Source organism: Muscardinus avellanarius, assembly GCF_963383645.1.
Source record: "Muscardinus avellanarius genome assembly, chromosome: X".
Lineage (NCBI taxonomy): Eukaryota > Metazoa > Chordata > Mammalia > Rodentia > Gliridae > Muscardinus > Muscardinus avellanarius.
In genome coordinates, this window is record NC_137792.1 from 15,399,204 (window position 1) to 15,420,724 (window position 21,521).

The following is a 21,521-nucleotide window of genomic DNA, read 5'->3' on the forward strand; positions in this document are numbered from 1 at the left end:
ACTGCTGCTAATTGAACCCAGGGACATTCTACCTCTGAGCTACACTGCCAGCACTATTTTTTTATTTTTTGTTTTATTTTGAAGCAGGATCTCATTAAGTTGCAGAGAGCCTTGGTAAATTGCTGAAGCTGTCCGTGAATCTGTGATCTTCCTTGTCTCAGCCTCCCAAGTACTGAGATAACAAACATGCACCACCATGCCCAGATAAGATATATTTTCTTGAATATGAACCTGGAAGAACGGTAATTTGAAGCTAATACAAAAAATACAGAAATAAGATGTATTGTGAATTTTCATTTTCATAAGAAATATATTCAGCCCGGTATGGTGGTGATACTTGTAATCCCAGTACTTGGGGGGCTGAGATAGGAGAATCCCGGTTCTCAGAGAGCCTCAGCTACTTAGTGAGACCTTCTGCAACTTAGTGAGACCTTGTTTCAAAATAGATTTTAAAAAATTGGGCTGGGGATATAACTCGGAGGTAGAATGCCCCAGGGTTTCATCCCCAGTACCGCAAAAAAAAAAAAAAAAAAGAAAGGCATGCATCATTAAGAATATAAAGATTCCAGGCCTCTCTTTTACATTGTTTCAGTACCTCATAATGATCAACTATGTTATCCATTATAATCATGTGTTATCTTGCTCTTACTAAATTTTCATAATCCTTAGAAACTGAAAAATTTTGCACAAATTAAATTTCTAACACTGAATAATCTTCACTTCAATGAGAAAAGTCTATAGCATATCATAAATTTGCACCTCAAAGGGGTGTATAACATCACTTTTGCTTATTACATGAAGAAACTTTATCAGGAACTTATTTATTTTTTAAATAATGAACAGTTTCCAATACAAGTTTCTAAGAGTTATTTTATAATATGAGGCTATTTCAGGAGTCCCCAAGACCACCCACATATTTGGTAATTTGTTAGAAGAATTCATGGATATAAAACATAGTTGTACTCACAATAAAGTTTAGTAGTGACACAGCAAGTGATATACAACTCATCAAGGAAAAAAGACACCTAAGGAGACTGGAGAAGTCCATGTGCATGTTTCCTATGCTCTTTCCTTCCCATGACAGGTTACAGAGCACACACTTTCCCACTAGAAGCAAAAATGCACAATTTGCAATGTCTATACAGGGAAGCTCTGTAAATACTCAGCATCCAATGATTTTATTAAATTGGTCACACAAACATCTGCCTAGAAACTACCAGAATTCCAGACTTCCAGAAAGAAAGCAGGTATTCAGTGCCCAAGGCAGGGAAACAGTCATCATTTAGAGAAGCTTTATTTCAATATAAGTAACTGTTTACTAGCCAAGTTTCCATTTGCTTGCCAAGGGCCAATCCTGCAAATAGGCCTAAGCATCCTCAGGCCTAATGTACAGTTTTAATGTTTTCTCTCATACCTTCAAAATCATATAATATAATTAACTTTCATTTCAGAAAATGTCAAGTCACTTGGAAAAATAAGGAAATCTTTCTTTAAAAATTCCACTGTAGTATTTATAATAGTTACAAAAGACATCTAAGGCTTCCCTTCATTGAATGATGAATAAGTTTATATTGAGTTCCAAGGACTTCTCAGATTTCAGCAATATGTATACTAATTATACTCCTCAATTAAGATCTTTATTAAAATATTGAATATTTATAGGGAAAAGAAAGATAATTCTAAAAGGAAATCTGGAAAGCATAAAGTATGTTTTTGTGTAGACTTTAAGTAGAACTTCAGGTTCTAAGGAATAGCATGCAAAAGGCTTAAGAGGTATATTATATAACTCAATTCTTCCAAGCTGTCTATTACCCATATAACTTCCTAAAAATAAACCACCTCCATCTTTGTCATTTTTCAAAATAATGAGCTGTAAAACTAATGATTACTTGTGAAAACACAAAAAGAAAAACTAATCAGTAATTTTACAGCCAAACAATTTAGGGAAAATATATGTAAATTAACTACACTTAAGCACAATAGCCTGGGTTATTATTTGAGCTATCATTCTGAAACAAAATGGACTCAAGAAAATCAACACAGCATATTAAGTTCTATTTTATGCTTTCTCTTAAAAATCAATTATGAACTTTTATAGTCATGTATGCTGCTACAAAAGTATACACACATACATACACAACATATATATTTGTATTGCTTTGATATTGGGTTATTATTTTTGGGTTATAATGTATGAAAAATTAATTGGGATTATATACCACACACAGAAAAAAGTATTATATAGGTAGAATACTATTTTTGAATTGAGATACTAAATAATATGATTTAGCAAGGCATGGTGGCACACACCTGTAATCCCAGTACTTGGGAGGCTGAGACAGAAGTATAGCAGTTTCCAGAAAAGCCTCAGCAATGTATCTCAGCAACCTAGCTAGACCTTGTTTCAACAAAATAAATAAATGAAAAGGTCTGGGATGTTGCTCAGAAGCAGAACATCCCTGAGTTCAATCCCCAGTACCACAAGAGATATAATATGAATGTATTGTCTAAAACTTATATAATTGTGTGTATACCATATTTTCTTTATCCATTTATCTGTCGATAGGTACCTAAGGTGGTTCTATAATTTGGCTAATGTGAATTATGCTGCTATAAACATGGGTATACATATATCACTACAGTATTCTAACTTTATCTATATACACATAGTGAGATTCTCGTAAAAGAAGAATGAAATGATGTCATTTGCAGCAAAATGGGTGGATTTAGAGAATATTATGTGAAGTGAGATCAGCTAGTATTATAAAGTCAAGTGTTATATGTTTTCTGTGTGTTCATTTGTGGAAGGTAGAGAAAAATAGGAAACTAAGGGATTTTTTTGTGTGTGGGTCTGGGGATGGAACCCAGGGGCATTCTACCTCTGAGCTACACCCCCTGCCCTATTTTTTATTTTTATTTTTTTATTTTTTTATTTTGGTGGTACTGGGGGTGAAATCCCGAGGCTTTCTACCTCCAGGCTATACTCCCAGACCTTTTTTATATTTTATTTGGAAACAGGGTCTCACTAAGTTGCTGAAAGCCTCACTAAGTAGCTGAGGCTGGCTTCGAACTTGTGCAATCCTCCTGTCTCAGCCTCCCAAGCGCAGGGATTACAAGCGTGCGCCACCACGCCCAGCTTTTATTATTTATTTTGAAACAGGGTCACACTAAGTTGTGGGGGCCCTCACTAAGTAGCTGAGGCTGTCCATGAACCGTGATCCTCCGGTCTTAGCCTCCCGAATGCTGGGATTACAAGCTTGTGCCACCACACGCAGCAATATAAGGGACTTTAAATAATGTGGTGAGAGCAGAAGAGGATTTAGGGGAGGGGTTTGGAGAAGAGAGAAAGGAGGATTGAGAAAGAAAACAGTTCAGATACAACAATAAATGAAGGTATTACTATCAATTTCACTAACATATATGGGGAGGGAGAAGGGGGAGCAAGGTTGGATGTGGAAGGAAAAACACCAAGAGCTGTGTGCATATATATTTATATCACGTTGAACCTCACTATGATATACAATTGCAAGGCACTAATAAAAATACTTTAAAATATTAGCAAAATTTATATAAACAAAATCCAGGCATATGTTCATAAAATCCAGGTATATGTTCGTAAAGTAAAAGTAGAATCTGATACCTAAAATTAATTTTGAAAGGATGTCTGTGAATTAAAGCACCTGTGCTATCTCTGTTGTTGCTTTTCTAGCTAATCATATGGACATAATCTTATTATACTAGTGAACAATCTAGATTAGTCAACCATCTGACTGGAGCCAGTGATTTATAGTCATTAATTGGGAGCTAGATCAGCCAGTAGTGCTGCGGGGTTTTTCCATAATACTCCGCTGTTCAGGTACTTATCATAGAATAAAAAAGTAGGTTTAACTGGAATGATTGTTTAGCTAGGTAGGTATGATAAAGAAAGTGTAATTCAAGGGAACCATTATGATGATCTCTCATGGAAACCAAGTATGAGGAGAGTCATATAGGCATGAGAAGGTGATATAGTCAATGAATCAGATGCCTTAGTAAATATTTTTTAAATTGATGGGCTACTGGTATTGGACTATGTAAACCATAGGTAATACATGCAATGACTGGAGTGTGCTTAAGATATCAAACATAGTCATGGTAGCTGAGCAATTGAGAAGTAAAGATCATTGGAAATTGGAGACAGGTATCCAGAATGCAGTTATTACCTACATGAAGATTAGTTACCAATAATAGTTTTAGAATTAAGCATGAGAAAAAATATTGATCCAAGTGCTTAAATAGAGACAAATAGAGTCTCGAGATGAGCAGGTAATAGCTATATTTGCCTGCCTACTTCATAAGGTTTTCATGGGAAACAAATGAGCTATTTTCTGGGAAATCACAATAAACTGCTAAAAATATATAAATGTGTGTGTGTGTGTGTGTGTGTGTGTGTGTGTGTGAAAAGAGCCCTTAGTTTCTCCAATGCTTCATTAACTAATTTCTCTGCCTACCAAATACGGATAAATATAATATCCTTTTCTGTTTCATGGAAGAGTAAAGAGCTAAGTGACATGATGTAATTTATCTTGAAATTTTATAAAAATGGCACTTTCTCTGAAGAGTATTTAGAATTATCAGTTAAGTATTAAGAGTTCTGTGTAGCCTGCTGGTGCTCTGGATTATACCCAGAGTATCAAATAACATTCTTCCCTGTTTTGTTTTGTTTCAGACATTTCAGCAGTCCTCTCTGCAACACAAGTCAAAGAAGAAAAACAAAGGTAAGAAAATAAAATCAAAGCTTTACCCACTTATTTTTTTACTGGTGCATTGTAGTCATACATCTTAATGGAATAAAAGACTTGTGGAGACACACTTTGCACGCATCATCCAATTAGCCCAATACCCAATCCCCACCCCATTTTTTGCTATGATAATCTCCAGCACACTTCATTCATCCTCTCTTGTGTGAGCCTCATGTGGTTTGGAAAAGCACAACCCCCATAGTACAAGAGCTGACTAAACCAGCTTCTCTTTCAGTTCAATTACTATACAAGGTACCTTTTATAACAAATTATTTCAAGGTATTTTGAGCCTAGGATTACATACTTCTGATTGAATTGTATGCCACTTATATGAGGAAATGTATTAAATATTTCTATATTTGTCTGCTCTAATACAATGTAAAAGTGATCATTTTAAGTACCTGACATTTTAGAATCTATGGATTAATCCTCTATCTTTACACATTTATACCAGACTTATTTTCAAATATATATTTTAATCATCTATCTTTATACCTTTATACTAAAATTTAAGGAGTGTTTCCACTCACTGTTATCTTTAAGGTCCTATAGCAGGCAAAAGCAAAAGACGAATTTCTTGTAAGGATCTTGGCCGTGGTGACTGTGAGGGCTGGCTTTGGAAAAAGAAAGATGCGAAGAGTTATTTTTCACAGAAATGGAAAAAATATTGGTTTGTCCTAAAGGATGCATCCCTATACTGGTATATTAATGAAGAGGTAAAACAATGCACAGTTTATTTTCACATCCTTTCTGTGTGTGATATGATGTGCTATGTTACGGCGTGGTGTGATGTGGTGTGGTGTGTATGTGTGGGTATGGGTGTACGTGTGCGCATGCAATAGGGATTGAACTCTGGGCCTCCTGCGTGCAGGGCAAGCACTCAACCACTGTTAGATCTCCAGTCCTCCTTCTCTATCTTTAATGAAAAATATAAGCATTTTGAGACTAATATTTTAAAATCATATAGTCACTTTAAAGCTAATTCAGGAGACTTGTGCTAGTTTTTATTTTTCAATCCACCCTCTTAAAATTATTGCTTTTGAAGCTTCTGGAAATATAGTTATCTCAGTTGTTCTAGTGTAGTAACATATCTGAAGCACAGATAAAGTATAGTAAAATTCTGTATATCTAACTGAAAATATCAAGCTAGTTCAAATAGTAGCTTAACTAAAAGTATAGATTATACATGGCAATTTGATACAGATTTTTAAAATGTCTTGCTTTTGTTCAGTTTTACTTTTTTCTTGGCTTTTAGGTTTTGTTTTGTTAAATTAGGGATTGAACCCAGAGGCATTCTATCCCTGAACTGTACCTCCAGCCCTCTTTATTTTTTATTTTTGAAATAGGGTCTCACTAGGTTACTGACAGTCTTGTTAAGTTACTGAAGCTGATATTGAACCTAAAATCTTCCTGTCCCAGTCTCCCAAGTACTGGGATTATAGGCAGGCACCACCATGCCTAGCTATCAGCACACATCTGGTGGATCTTAAGTATTTTTAAGTAAATTAAAATCAATTAATTTATTTTAATTTTTGAGAAAATTAACTAGTAGACTAATTTTGAAAATTTGCAAGCTTCATTTCACTTTGCCCACTTAGGGCAAAAGTGAATGTATGTAATATATTTAAATTGTTTTATGATTTCCTGATTTTTTTCTAATAGACTAAGAGACTAATATCCAGAGTAATCATATCACAATGCATCTTATATCTCAAAAGATATGCCAAGAGTATATTTATTGATATTCCTTTCAATTTGTATTTACTTTTTTTTTTTTTTTTTTGGTGGTACTGGGGTTCCTGGAAGTCCTTCTACCTCCGGGCTACACTCCGAGACCTATTTTTACATTTTCATTTGGAAACAGGGTCTCCTAAGCCAGCGCGCGTGGCTGGCTTCGAACCTGCGCGATCCTCCTGTCTCTGCCTCCCAAGCGCGGGGATTACAAGCGTGCGCCACCACGCCCGGCCTCAATTTGTATTTACTTTGATTCCTTCACTTAGCTATTGTTTCACTTTATTATTAGTTTCTAAACTGTTTCTACTGTTAACTTATCATAAGTGTACGTGCTTTAATATAATGTGCTGGTTGAATAGCATTTTTATAAAATCTATTATATTAAGAATTTCATTAATTTACATTTGAAGATTGTTGAAATATAGCTTAACATTTTTATTTTTAATAATATTATATTTCGGGAACTTCATATTTCCTGAACAAACTATTATATCATGTCAGATTATGTCATGGTTAAGAGAGTAGACTTGGAAATCACACCACCAATGTTACTGTACTTCAGTTAGTTTAGGTACAAAGTGAGAGTAAAAATGCATATCTCACTGGCTATCATATGGATGAAGTGAATCACTGAATATAAAGCCCACTTAGAACAGTGCCTAGCACATACCAAGTGCTCAAATAATATTCTATTAGTAATGTTTTTTAAATGGACCCTTTATTTTATTCATAAAATCTTGAATTTGTATTTTTCTACTTAACATAAATGTCTATATTACCTATATAAAAATATTTTATTGGCTGAGTACTGTGTTACATGTCTGTAATCTCACTACTTGAGAAGCTGAGAAAAGAGAATTACAAATTTGAGGCCATCCTGGGTAACTTCAAAATAAAAATGGCTGGAAGACAGCTTAGTGGTAAAGTGTCCCTGGGTTCAATCTGTAGTACCACACCAAAAAAGTTGTTTTGTTTTGTTTCATACTCTTTTGATATTTTTATAGCAATCACGCAATTACCTAACGTTTCCTTTATTTCACTAAAGGTACCTTATTTTAACTGTAGTTAGCAAGCCATAATTTTTCCTGCATTTTCTTTTCCTTTTTTTTTTTTTTCTTTGCGGTACTGGCAGTACTGGGGATGGAACCCAGGGGCATTCTGCTTCTGAGCACAACCCAGCCCTATTTTTTCTTTTTTTTTTTTTTTTGGTGGTACTGGGGATGCAACCCTTCTACCTCCAGGCTACACTCCCAGACCTATTTTACATTTTTATTTTGAAACAGGGTCTCTTAAACCACCAAGGCTGGCTTCGAACCTGTACTATCCTCCTGTCTCCACCTCCCAATCCCAGGAATTACAAGCATGCGCCACCAAGCCAGGCTGTTCTTTATTTTGAAACAGAGTTTCACTGATTTGCAAAGGGCCTCACTAAGTAGTTGAGGCTGTCCAAGAACTGTGATCTTCCTGTCTCAACCTTCCAAATGCTGAGATTACAAGCATGTGCCACCACACCCGGCTTGCATTTTCATTCAATAGATATTTTAAATACTTTTTACTTGCTAACCAAATTATATCAAGACATAGTATTCTATATGTTTGCCTTTATCTTAAGGTTATCTGCAAACTTATCTGATATATATTAAATTATATTCTTTCAAAAATTAGTAATGAAAAACTGTGACCCATTTTTATTGAATAATAGGGTTTTTTTGTTTGTTTATATGGTGCTTGGGATCAAACCCAGGGCCTCCTGCATGCTGGGCAAGCTCTCTACAGCTTAGCTATACCCAGCTCTAGTACTATGTTACTATATTTATTCTTCTGAAAGATGAGTTAACAATTTCAAAGTATATGTTGCAAAAATACTTTAGTGCAACCTTTGTAGAAGAAATTTAAAACTTCCTCCTCATGTCATAATGGGGAGATAATAACTACCTCAATAATACTTTAAATTGTTCAAAATTTTAATTTTTAAATTAAGAATATCAAAGTTAATAAAACATAGAAGTAAAAGTTGAGAACAGAATTTGCAAACATTGTATTTAATCCAAGACTGGAAAAAAGATATTCAAAGATTGAAAATAATTCATACCACTCTTTTTTTATAATACACAGCTTTTAAGTTCTGCATAGAAGTTCAGCATTGACAGAAATCACATGTACCTACGCACACACAGAATTGAGAGTCTCTGTTTCTTTCAGATCATGTATGGAAGTGAAATCTCACTTGAATTTGATATATAAGGAGCACAGATGAAATAAAAATGTGGGAGAAAAAGAGTCTAAGGAGCTTGGTCATGACCAAGAGAAGGAACATAATAATTAAAGTATTTAGCCAAAGATTATCTTACCTTAGTTGGAATAACTTGTATTTTGAATAATTCGCTCTGGGTTTTCTTATCTAGCATTAAATAGAGGAATATATTATGAATTTGTTTTGTAGTGCTAAAAATTGAACCCAGTACTTTGTGCATGCTAGGCAAGCATTCTACCACTTAGCTATAACCTAGCCCAGTGATTTTATGTATTTTATACAATTTTCAAAGGAAAAATTAACTTTATAAATTTAGTATGTATCTTAAACCAGATACTGAAGATCAAGTTGAACTAGTTCAGTTATAAACTTTTGAATACACAAAAAAGTATAAATTAGAAAAACATAGTCCAGGTTCAATTAGAGAATTGTTGGAGGCAGAAAAGAAATTGAGTTAATAAAAAAACTCTATATTTTATATCTAAACATTTATTTTGTATGTGTGTATTAGCAGGGATTGAACCCAGGGTTATTCTACCTCTCATCTACATCACCAGTCCTATTTTATTTTTTTATTTTGAAACAGGATCTTACTAAGTTGTGGAAGGCCACACTAAGTTGCTGAGGCAGGCTGCAAGTGTGCACCACCACACCTGACTTGAACATCTAAAATCATAAGAAAAGCTGGAAAGAAATGGTGGTACACATTGGTAATCTCAGGACTTGGGAGGCTTATACAGGAAGATTGCAGGTTTGAGGCCAGCCTCAGCAGCTTAGCAAGACACTCAGCATCTTGGCAAGACCCTGGTTCAAACAATTTTTTGAGAAGTGCTTGGTTTATAGCTCAGAGGTAGAATGCCCCTGGGTTCAATCCCCAGGGCCAAAACCCAAAAATCATTAGAAAAATGTATATCATTAATGTGAACTACAGTTATTTTGTATGTTATAAAAGTATATGTACCCTCTGACCATATTTTTTCCTACATGTGGGAGGCTGAGCAGAGAGGTTCTGGGAATGGAACCTAGGGCATAACATAAGCTAGGCAAGCACTCTACCACAGAAGTAAACTCTAAGCACCAGAAAAATTTTTATTAAACATATTTCACTTTGAGAATTAAAGATGCTATATCCTCATTTTAATAAAGAAAAGCTTTTAAACTTCTGTTTATATTTTAATTTCTAGTATTATTCTAAAGAGTCAAAACATACCTTCAATTTATGATATATAACAAGTAGAAGTACAATTGTAATCTCAAATGTCAAATTTTAATAAATGGAATGAAAAGCTTCATTAATATAGCTACTTAGGACATACTTCTGTACTATTATTAGCTTTACACCTTTTATGTGATAGCCTAAACAAGATTCTTGCTTCTTTAGGATGAAAAAGCCGAAGGATTCATCAGTCTACCTGAATTTAAAATTGATAGAGCCAGTGAATGCCGCAAGAAATAGTAAGTTGATTTTATTTGAGGATAAAAGGGAAAATACATTTTTAATTTCCAGCTTTTAAATTATAGGTTGCTCATCTAATACTCTCAAATTGAGGTAATAAGAAAGCAGTTTTGTGGGCAGAGAATTGGTTTTTTACTGATTTCTATAATTGTGGTAGAAGCACTATATATGTGAATTCATGTTAGATGTTGAGGTAATTTTACCCATAAAAATTATTTGGTTCGAACTTATTTTCCAATTTGTAATAAAATAAATGTACCTTGTTTCTTTTTGCAGTGCATTCAAAGCCTGTCATCCAAAAATCAAAAGTTTTTATTTTGCTGCTGAACATCTTGATGATATGAACAGGTAAAGTCTTACTTCAGTTTCAAAGTCGTTACAGAGTCAGGTCTAAAATTCTGAGTTTCTTCTCAGTGCCGGGCGTGGTAGTGCATGCTTGTAATCCCCACGCTTCGGAGGCGGAGACAGGAGGCTCGGGCAGGTTCGAAGCCAGCCTCGCTGGCTTAAGAGACCCTGTTTCCAAATAAAAAAGTATAAAAATAGGTCTGGGAGTGTAACCCGGAGGTAGAAGGGTTTCCAGGAACCCCAGTACCACCAAAATAAATAAATAAATAAATAAATAATTCTGAGTTTCTCTAATAATGCTTAGAAAATGTCACTGAAGTTCCTAAATCGATTACTTTAAAATGGAATGGACCTCCTAGCTATAGTTTCATGTAGCCATATCTAATTTTAAAGAATAGAACTTACCCATAACTAATCTTATTATAAGCCTTAGATATATACAATAAAACTTATTAAATAATAACAATAATAAAGACAGGATGGCGTTTAAAAAGTCAAACATCAGCTGGGAATGTAGCTCAGTGGTAGAGGCTTACCTAGCGTGAGCAAAGCCTTAGTTACATATGCATACACACATGCACATTCACACTCTCAAACTCACTGACTGTCAAGTTTAGCAAAAAGGTACCCAAATCCATATATAGGCCCAAGGAAATCTACCACAATTAAAGATTTTTTTAAGTTTACATCAAGAATATGTCTTAATTTATTCCTAGATAGCAGTAAATGTATACAATAAAAGCTAACTGGTTTAGATGTTGAATGTTTTTAACAGAGCATTCTTTCATCTCAGTAATTCAGGCCTAAGAAAAGTTAATATTTCTTTCTGTCACCTTTTGTCCATCACCAGAAAGAACCATATAACCAACTGATTAAATGACTCTGTCCTTATTTGGTAACTCAGAGATAACATACATACATATTACATATTTCCCCCATCCTCTACCACATTCTGATTCTTCCTTTCTTCCATTTCCTTTACTTTTCCATTTTCCTTTAATAAAAATGTAAACATTGGGTTTAAGATTAAAAATTTTTCCCTTTCTATAATTCAAACAGTCATAGACATATGATATATATTAATATATGTATCTTGCCTACAGTTAGGAAGAAGCACCCCACAGGAGCATGTTGGGCTTGAACCAGCCTATCTAAATTCTAGCTCTACCACTTACTAGCTGTGCATCCTTAGATAGAGCTTGATCTCTCCATGCCTCCTATTGTCCACTGTATACAATAGCTGAGTGAGGATAATAACCTTCTCAATTCTGACTCTACCACTTACTAGCTATGCAACCTTAGGCAAGAAACTTGGCCTCTCTGTGCTGGGTCATTGACCCTTGTATACAATGAAAATAATAACCATACTTGTTGATAGGATTTTTGAGAGGGCAAATAAATTTAAGTATCTATTGTCAATATATATTTCTCTTATATTTTTAGGCTTTTAGCCCACTTGCCTGTCTTTGTATAGCTCTAAAATGATATCTAGGTATTTTTAAGAACAAAAATGGTACAGTTTCATAAATATGCTTAACATACTGAATGTAATTTTTTTTTATTTTATTGGTGCACTGTATTCATACATCATTGTGGGATACAAACTTTTGTAGACATACATGCACACATCGCCCAGTCAGCCGCCACCCGATCCCCACCCCATTCTCTCCCCATCCCTCCCTCCCATGCTTGGCTTAGTGGTTGACATCTAGTATTATAGCAATTTATCCAAAATTAAAAATGATAATCTCACATAACAGTTTCATTTGTCTGATACCAAGCTTTTGATGACTTAAAGATAACATTTCAATATTTCTTTTTGCTTTCTTTCTTACCAGAGAATATTTTTTTCTTTTTTTTAGGTGAAACTATCATATATTTATTTTTCAGAAAAAAAATCTATCCTGATATGGAATATGGACTCTAGATACCCAAAACAATCTCGAAGCAAAAACAAAGCTAGAAGATGTATATTTTCTGATTTCAAACCATATAAAGCTACAATAATTGAAACAGTGTAGTACTGTTCTAAAGGCAGATATATAGACCATTGGAGTTAAATACAAGCCTAGAGCTAACTTCTTCCCTATATTGTCAAGTTATTTTTGACAAGGTTTCCACGAAGATTTGGTGGTGGAAATAATAATCTTTTAACTAAATATTGTTGAAAAATAATAATTACATGGAAAAGAATAAAGTTGGACCCTTACCTAATCCCACATACAAGTATTAACTCAAACTAGATAAAAGACCTAAATATAAATCTTAAGACTATAAACTTTTAGGAGAAAATCTGGGTCATAAAACCTCACAACATTGAAATTGGCAGTGATTTCTTGGATATGATTTCAATGGCACAGGCAACAGAAGAATATACAAACTCCCTAAAAAATAAAAGAAAATATTGTATATCCAAAGACAATGTAAACAGAGTTAAAATATACTAATAGAATTGGATAAAATATTTCCAAATGCTATATCTGAAGGTATATTAATATTCCAACTAGAAATCCTAAAAATTAACAACAATAAAGGCAAACAATACAATTTAGAGATAGGTAACAGACTAACATAAATAATGAATCTCCACAGATAATCAATCTTAGTTGTCTGTTGGATGGAAACTCTTGTTTCTCTGGTTCTGGTGAGTGTTACCTATTTCTTCTTTGTAGTTAATCTCTTTGAGTATTTTCTCTAGCGCTGGTTTTGAAGACATAAATTCCTTCAGTTTCTGTTTGTCATGGAAGCTTCTTATTTCTCCGTCTAATTTGATAGAAAGTTTTGCTGGATAGGAAATTTTTGGCTGGAAGTTGTTTTCTTTCAGAGTTTGGAATATGTTACTCCAAGCCCTTCTGGCTCTCATGACTTGGTTTGGGAAGTCTGGAGTGATTCTAATTGGTTTGCCTCTGAATGTCACTTGGCCCTTTGTTTTTGTTGCCTTTAAGATTCTCTGCTTGGCTTCCACATTGGTCATTTTGACAATTATATGGCGTGGGGATCCTCTTCTCGGATCCTGTCTAAAGGGAGTTCTATAAGTTTCCTGGATCTGTGTATCAACCTCTTGCTCTATATTTGGAAAATTTTCTGCTATTACTTCCTTGAAGAGATTGTTGATCCCTTTGGTATCACTTTCTTTTCCCTCCTCTATTCCAATTATTCTTAGGTTAGCTCTCTTAAGATGGGCCCATATTTCTTCAATGTCAGATTCCTGCTGTTGGATATCTTTTTCTAGATTAGAAACTATGCATTCATTTTTGGATTGCTCATCTTCTAAGAGCGAGATTCTGTTCTCCATGTGGTCTAATCGGTTGTTTGTGCTTTGAATTGAGGCCTTTACTTCATTAATTGCATCCTTTATCTCTTTTTGGCTCTCTCTGAGTTCTTTTCGAAGCACCTCTATTATTTCTACAGTTATTTTCCTGATTTGATCTTCTAGAAATCTCTGATTTTCTGTTTTATCAGGTTCTGATGTTGTGGGGTTGTGCACATTCATTACTTCAGTGTTATTCCTCTTTCCCATGATTTCGGAGGTTTGTGCCTTCTCTGGGTTCTTCCCTTGGGTCACTATGGCTTCACTTAAGGTGCTCTGGATCTCGAGTCTGTATTATCTCAGACCCTACTACTCCTTTACTGGGTTGTATCACAGAGTCTCCGACCCAGGGAGTCGATAGAGGCTGCTTTAAACTACAGGGGGTGCCAGGTTGCACGCTCTCCTATGGTGTGATATCTCTGCCACCACCACTCCCTCACTGGGTCAAGTCCCAGGAGGCACAATACTGGGATTTCTCCTCTGTGGCCCGCAATTTGACTCACTGTTCTTGAGTACGTAGATGTAGCTGTACTGGACTCGGTGAATTCACTGCTGCTGCTGCCGCCGGTGGCAATATGGCGCCTCTGCCACGCCCTCGGCCATGAGGCTGGCGTATTTTTTCTTCTCTGGTTTTGATTTCCACTCTGAATCCCTGCAGCGTGTGCTGAGCTCAGCCACTGGGAGCTTTAAATGCTGTCTGCGCCGAAAGATCCCGCCTGGCTGTTCCGCATCGGCTCACCTCGGCTTGCTGTAGCCGTCCGCTGAGTTCGCCGCTGCCGCCGGCAGTATGGCGCTGCTGCCGCGTCCTCGGGCGCGTGTGTCTCCTCTGTGGCCCTGAGCTCTGTTCTCAGTCCGCTTTCTCTCTGGAGCCTGGTGGTTTTTTGTTTTTCTGGTGATGGTGTTTTCTGGCTATGAAAGGCGCTCTTTTTGTGGTAATGGAGATTGGTTGTTAGCGGGACTCTTAAGCCCCGCTTTTCTCGGTCGCCATCTTCTGAATGTAGTTTTTAAATAATCTTATTCTTTGACACTTGGGAGTATATACATGGTTTTCCAAAGCAGGAATTAAATATAAGGAAATCATAAAGGTATGATCTTTTAATAATAAAGGAACTCTTCCTTTTATTTCTTGATTTATATAATGTATCATTCTAGAAACTTCACACTAGGTAATTGGAATTTGGAGAGATTTTTCTCCTTGGTCTCAAGAAGAAAGTGTTGATTCACATCCACATGGTAGGGGGTTGTATGATACACTTATTTTGTGTTTTAATCATTTTATAACTCCATTGTTCTAGATATTCACTACCAATTTTACCACATGTTATATTCAGTCCCCTTGTGATAAATATTAAGGAGTTATATCATGACTAAATTGAAAATAAATGACACATATTAGTATACTCTGTCTTACAAGATGTATGCATTAGATCCTAGTCACCTCCTCTAAGAGTTACCATAACTTAATGATCCATGATACATGCCAATTGGTACCTTTATAAGCTTAGAAACTTCATGCTTAAAAATGTATTTTTATAGACAGGCATGGTGGTGCATGTCTATAATTCCAGTGCTTAGGAAGCTAAAACAGGAGAATCACAGGGTCAAGACCAAAAGTTTGAGAGCAGCAATTTAAAGAAATCCTCAGCAACTTTTTAAGACCTTATTTCAAAATTGAAAAACTTAAAATGGCTGGGGATGTAACTCGGAGGTAGAATGCCCCCAGGTTCAATCTTCAGTACCCAAAATACATTTTTATGAACTTCTTGGACTCCATTTTTCTGCTTCATGTTAGCAATAGGTTCCACAGAATGCTGGTGTCACTTTTCTTCCCTAATACTCCTATGGACATATCTAGTTTCTGAATATCACAGAAGAAACTAAACCAAAGCCATCTGGTTCATTATATTGCTTTTTCTAAGCAGAGTCAAAGAAAAATATGGTCTTATCAAAAATGTCATCTCATTATGCATTTAAAAATGGTGTTTTATATAAGGCTTGCTATGGTATATAACACCTTTCAGAATTAAACTGAATTACTAAATTGTTTTTAAATTGAACTATAATGCCGAGTTTAGTGGCGCATGCTTGTAATCCCCACGCTTGGGAGGCAGAGACAGGAAGATCACACAGGTTCGAAGCCAGCTGTGCTGTCTTAAGAGACCCTGTTTCCAAATAAAAATACAAAATAGGTCTGGGAGTGTAGCCCGGAGGTAGAAGGGTTTCCAGGAACCCCAGTACCACCAAAATAATAATAATAATAATAATAATAATAATAATAATAATAATAATATAAAAATTAATTGAACTATAATGGATTCGTATTGTATTTTTAAGCATCTTATTCCTAGTGGTTACTTTCAATAGACATATTTTTTAGTTAATAGGAGGAGTCATTGCTTAAAATAGAGGATTGTTGATATGGAGAGAAAACCACATACAGCTTTGTTCAGTCACCTGGTTGTTACATAACAGCAAAATTATCTGGGTGTTGATTTATTCCATATGTATAATCTCTTCAAATAATATACCTAAATCTTCCAGAGAAAGTATATTTATAAAATAATTATAATAAATATATTATTTCATAATTTTAAAGCCTATCTACTTGTTATGAAAATATATCTTGGTAATGAATATCTCTTCCATATTTATTTATTTATTTATTTATTTATTCATTTTTAATTTTTTATCTGGTCTGACCTCTTAAATTTTAAAAAATGTACAGTGCTGGTAGTAACTGAACCTAGTAATTGGAAAGTATTTCCTAAATTGCATTTTCTTCTGTAAAATTTGAGCACACCAATACACATACATATACCTCAACATATGTGTTTGTATGTGTAGATAAAGAGAGATAATATTTAAATCTCATCTATTTTAAGCAGCTTTAAGTTTGATTATAAGGTAGTGTGCAAAAGCACTCTTGATTACCCCACTACCATTCATTTATTCTCTCAGTAATGAACACTGACCCATGTTTTTAAAGGTTTTTTTCTTGCCCATTTAAGTCTATAGGAGGGAAACAAAATATTCTGAGATGTATTTCTTGAAATTTTTCAGCCTATAGATTCATTACCACGTTAGTACATATGCCCTTATAATTATTGTGAGGATTTACCAATATCTATTTGGAAATTATATATATATATATATTTTCCCTCTCAATACATTGTTTTATGTCAGCCATCTCATTACAGTAAGCCAAATATCCCCTTACCTATATTTTTGTGTTTCAAAGTATTTGTGAGAGAATAATGTGTTTAATTCAGACCTAATACTAAAGAATTTCCCTATCAACATATTGAAATTTTCCAAATTTGTTACTTGTGTCCCTGTCTACCTTACCTAAAATAGCCTTCCCTCACCTGCAGCACCTTTAACCTTCTAATTTTTTGCCTTCATTACTTATTTTTAACTAGCTTTTGCTACTACTTGACATTTGTTTATTTCTATTATCTCTCACACAAAGATGTACGATATTATGAAGGCAGGTATTTTTTTACCTCTATATTTTGGGTGTCTAGAAGAGTCCCTGATGCAGGTTTTCAATAAATATTTCTTGAGTCAGTTAATATATATATGTATATATATGTCTGCTTTGATAATAGCATAAGAATGCCTAATTGTAACTGTAGCAAGTATATTAGTATCTTTCAGCAAAAGCATCAAGAACAAGTTTATTCAAGACAGCACCAACAATAATGTAGTATTCAACCTTCTGTGGCTGTATACAGTGGCTTGAGTATATCCACATACTTTTCAAAGAGTTTATATTATGAATAGAATTTTTCTTCCTAAAAGTAGTTTAAACTTTAATTGTCTTATGAAAATTAGCAATTCTAAGGTTCATTGGAGGCAAAACCTATGTCTTGTTCATTTCTGTATCCCTTAAATATAGTTCATTGTTCAGTACATTGTAGATATTAAACAAATGAATAAATAAATAAATGCTGTTGAATTGAAAAATTGAGGAAGCCCCTTTTTAATTTCTTGATTCACCTCATAAAGATCTCATTTTCTTTAGAATTCTAATTAAAATTAAAATTTAATAATTTTGTAAAGTATTAATTAGTATTTTATTCTGATTAAAATAAATTTCAATGATTTTTTAAAGTAGTAAATACACAGAACTTCAGTAATGAAGCACATCACTTCATTGATGAAACTTTCCTTTATATTAGTATTACCACAATTTTTGCCCAGGAAGCAACAGGCCAATATTTCTCAAGAATGGTAAGATTTGCCTTGCAGTACAAATTTGATCACTTTCTCACTACACATGAACTATAGACTAGATTTTTGGTATTTTTTGTGGTACTGAGGTTGGAACTCAGGGGCATTCTACCTATGAGCTACACCCCTCATCCCTATTTTTTGTTCTTCATTTTGAAAGTGTCTCACTGAGTTGCAAAGGGCCTTACTAAGTAGCTGAGGCTGTCCTCAAACCATGATCCTCCAGTCTCAGCCTCCCAAATGCTGGGATTACAAGCGTGCACCACCTCACCTGGCTTATAGATTAGATTTTAACTTTAATTTTTTGCTAATAATTCATTTTTAAAAGGTTAGTTGTCCTGAAGTTGACTTCTTGATTTATTGTTTATAATCTTCTTGAGTGTGTGTGTGTCATGTGAGCAGTATTCTATTACTCTTCTAGTATGTTTACTTCCAACGCCTACTTGAGGTGATAATTATATTGTAGGTGTTGTCAAAATAAAGTTTGACTTTAAGTGACTTATTCATAAAGTGAGATTTTAACTTTATATGGATAAAATTTTGTCTACTAGAGACACTGTGTCCTTCCCTTTGCATGATATACTAAGTATCTGATGCACAGTTAACATCATTTAGGAAAATTGGTTAAATATATGTGTCACTTCAAAAAATGCCATCTTCCACTTGACATGGGTGACACTATCATAATAAGATACTTAGTGAGACCCTGTTTCAAAATAAAGAATAAAAAATTGGGGTTGGGGTGTAGCTTGGAGGTAGAATGCCCCTGGGTTAATCTCCAGCATGTATGTATGTATGTATGTATGTATGTATGTATATGCATATATATGTATATATATAAAATCTGATACTATTTATACTAATAATTTCAAATCTCTCCAAGCTAGTTTTAATCGTAGGTTCTTCCTCAATTTAGTCAGAGATTATCAAGTTGTTTAAAGATTTTGTAAGCCAGTCGTGGTGGCACATGCTTGTAACTTCAATACTTAGGAAGCTGATAACAAGTTTGAGGACAACCTCAGAAATATAGCAAGACTCTCAGAAACCCAATGAGACCCTATTTCAAGACGAATATAGAGTTGGAGGTGTTAACTCGGAGATAGGCTGCCTGTGGTCTAAATCCCCAGTACCACATACATGGACACCAAAAAAAGATTTTTTGATTTGATATTTTGCTTGTCTCTTTTTCTTGTGGCACTGGGGACTGAAACAAGGGCTTTATGCATGGTAGGAAAGCACTCTATGAGAGTCACATCCCAGCCCCATGATTTTATAATCTAGTATACTATAAATATGTGGAGTAATGAGCCAGAGCCCTGTGAAAGAAAAGTGATGGAGATAGTGGTTTGCTTCAGACAGTCCCTACATTGGCCATAGCAGGAGTACTAAATGAGGAAAAAGAACTAAGGCTTATTTTAACTAATTATTGCTCATCAAAATACATTTTCAAGATTCAAACAGAGGTCAAAACATATATTTTAGCCAGGCGTGGTGGCGCACGCTTGTAATCCCCGCGCTTGGGAGACGGAGACAGGAGGATCGTGTAGGTTCAAAGCCAGCCTCACTGGCTTAAGAGACCCTGTTTCCAAATAAAAATATAAAAATAGGTCTGGGAGTGTAGCCCGGAGTTAGAAGGGCTTCCAGGAACCCCAGTACACCAAAAAACACCCATATATTTTACTGTATATGCTCATTGTACCTTTGGAAAACAAAATACTCCTGACACTTTTCTGAATTACTCGTTGAATCATTAAACTTAAATTAATTTAATGAAAACTTTTATTTCACAGTAAAACAATTATTTCACAGGCAAGATTCATAACTTTTTCTCTTATCAGGATAAATTATACCAGATATTATTTGTGTCTCTAAAGGAGAATTTGTTCTGAAAAACCAGAAGAGCAAGAATATTTGGAGTTCTACAGTTGGAGTAACAAAATTAACAGAGCTAAACACTTTATATTACAAATATTAACAGCTTTTCCCAACTGTTCTATTGAAATAACATCTTTGATGTGGAATAGTTTGTACTAGAGTAAATTGTGGCTTATTCAAGATCCCATATGTTGGGTAACAAAGAACACATCTTATTATGTAGGATTATCAATATAGTCTTAGATATCTTAAAATAAATGTCTCTATGAAGTAAATATTTAAAGTTAAAGTCAAGGCTATAGAAATCTAAAGAAGACAAACAGATCCCAAAACCAATATGTCAGCAAATGTTTAGGCAGCTGTTGATAAACTTTTTCTATAAAGAGCCAAGTGATATTTTTAGTTTTGAGGGGCAGGTTGCAATGTTAGTGATTTTAATAATTGGGTTTTTTTTCAGATGGCTTAACAGAATTAATATGCTGACTGCAGGATATGCAGAAAGAGAGAGGATTAAGCAAGAACAAGGTAAGTAAATACATTTTTTTACAACTATGTTACACTTTATTTTCTTACTGTCATGCTATATGGTGATTCACTGTTATCAACTGAAAGAAAATACTATGCTCCTGGGCATGGTGTCACACACTTGTAATCCCAGCGTTTGGGAGGTTGAGACAGGAAAATTGTGGTTTGTAGACAGCCTCAGATATTTAGTGAGGCCCTTTGCAACTCAGTGAGACCTTGTTTCAAAATAAAAAATAAAAAATAGGGCTGAGGGTGTAGCTCGAAAGTAGAATGTCCCTGAGTTCCATCCCTAGTACTGAAAAAAAAAAAGAAAATACTATATGAATTTGTGATTATTTCTCTCTGGTACTTTTAATTCAGACTTTAGCATCTTATAAGTTCAGTATTAGGTAAACACAGAACTTCCAAATTTTTGGAGCACAAAAGATAGAGTTTCTCCTAATTATTTCCCTCTCCTTCTACCTATTTCCTGTGAGGAAACAATCTTAAAAATGAAAAGGCCTATAATAGGGCCTACATATTGACCATGTCCTGGTCTTTGTCAGAAAGCTGTTCTTTCTGTTTAACAATTTAATAGATACTTAAGTGACATTTTATATAAAGAGTTCAGGTGACTAATATTTTCTTTCATAAAGTATCTCATTTAGTTATGTTCTCCAGCTTTATTACAGTATAATTCTGTGATCATGTGGAATTTGCCTTAGTATTGACCTCCAATTCGTGAAACACTGCTGTGATACAGAATTGAAGTCTTAATAAAGAAAACCGTGGTCATTGTGCTTATTGTATATCCCTTTAGAAACATAAATCTGTAACTTTATAACTAAGGGACCTTGGACCCTTTATAGTTCTTTAGAAACATTTTTTTAATTATTTGAGACATTCTATTTGGTTTTTTTTGTTTGTTTTGTTTTGTTTTGTTTTTTTGGTGGTCCTGGAGGTGGAACCCAGAGGCTTTCTACCTCCGGGCTATACTCCCAGACCAATTTTCTATTTTATTTGGAAACA

At 34.6% G+C, this 21,521-nt stretch overlaps 1 protein-coding gene across 4 annotated transcripts in view; it reads left to right on the forward strand.

The window, feature by feature from the left end:
- CNKSR2 (connector enhancer of kinase suppressor of Ras 2) overlaps window positions 1-21,521 on the forward strand; it is a gene marked incomplete at both ends in the record, with an annotated part of 296,214 nt that overhangs the window by 215,427 nt on the left and 59,266 nt on the right. For all 4 annotated transcript variants that reach the window (XM_080718645.1, XM_080718646.1, XM_080718647.1 and 1 more), the window contains 5 exons: window positions 4,709-4,757; window positions 5,325-5,497; window positions 10,151-10,224; window positions 10,502-10,573; window positions 20,446-20,513. In XM_080718645.1, the coding sequence (XP_080574771.1) occupies window positions 4,709-4,757; window positions 5,325-5,497; window positions 10,151-10,224; window positions 10,502-10,573; window positions 20,446-20,513 (436 nt within the window). The remainder of the gene's footprint in view (window positions 1-4,708; window positions 4,758-5,324; window positions 5,498-10,150; window positions 10,225-10,501; window positions 10,574-20,445; window positions 20,514-21,521) is intronic.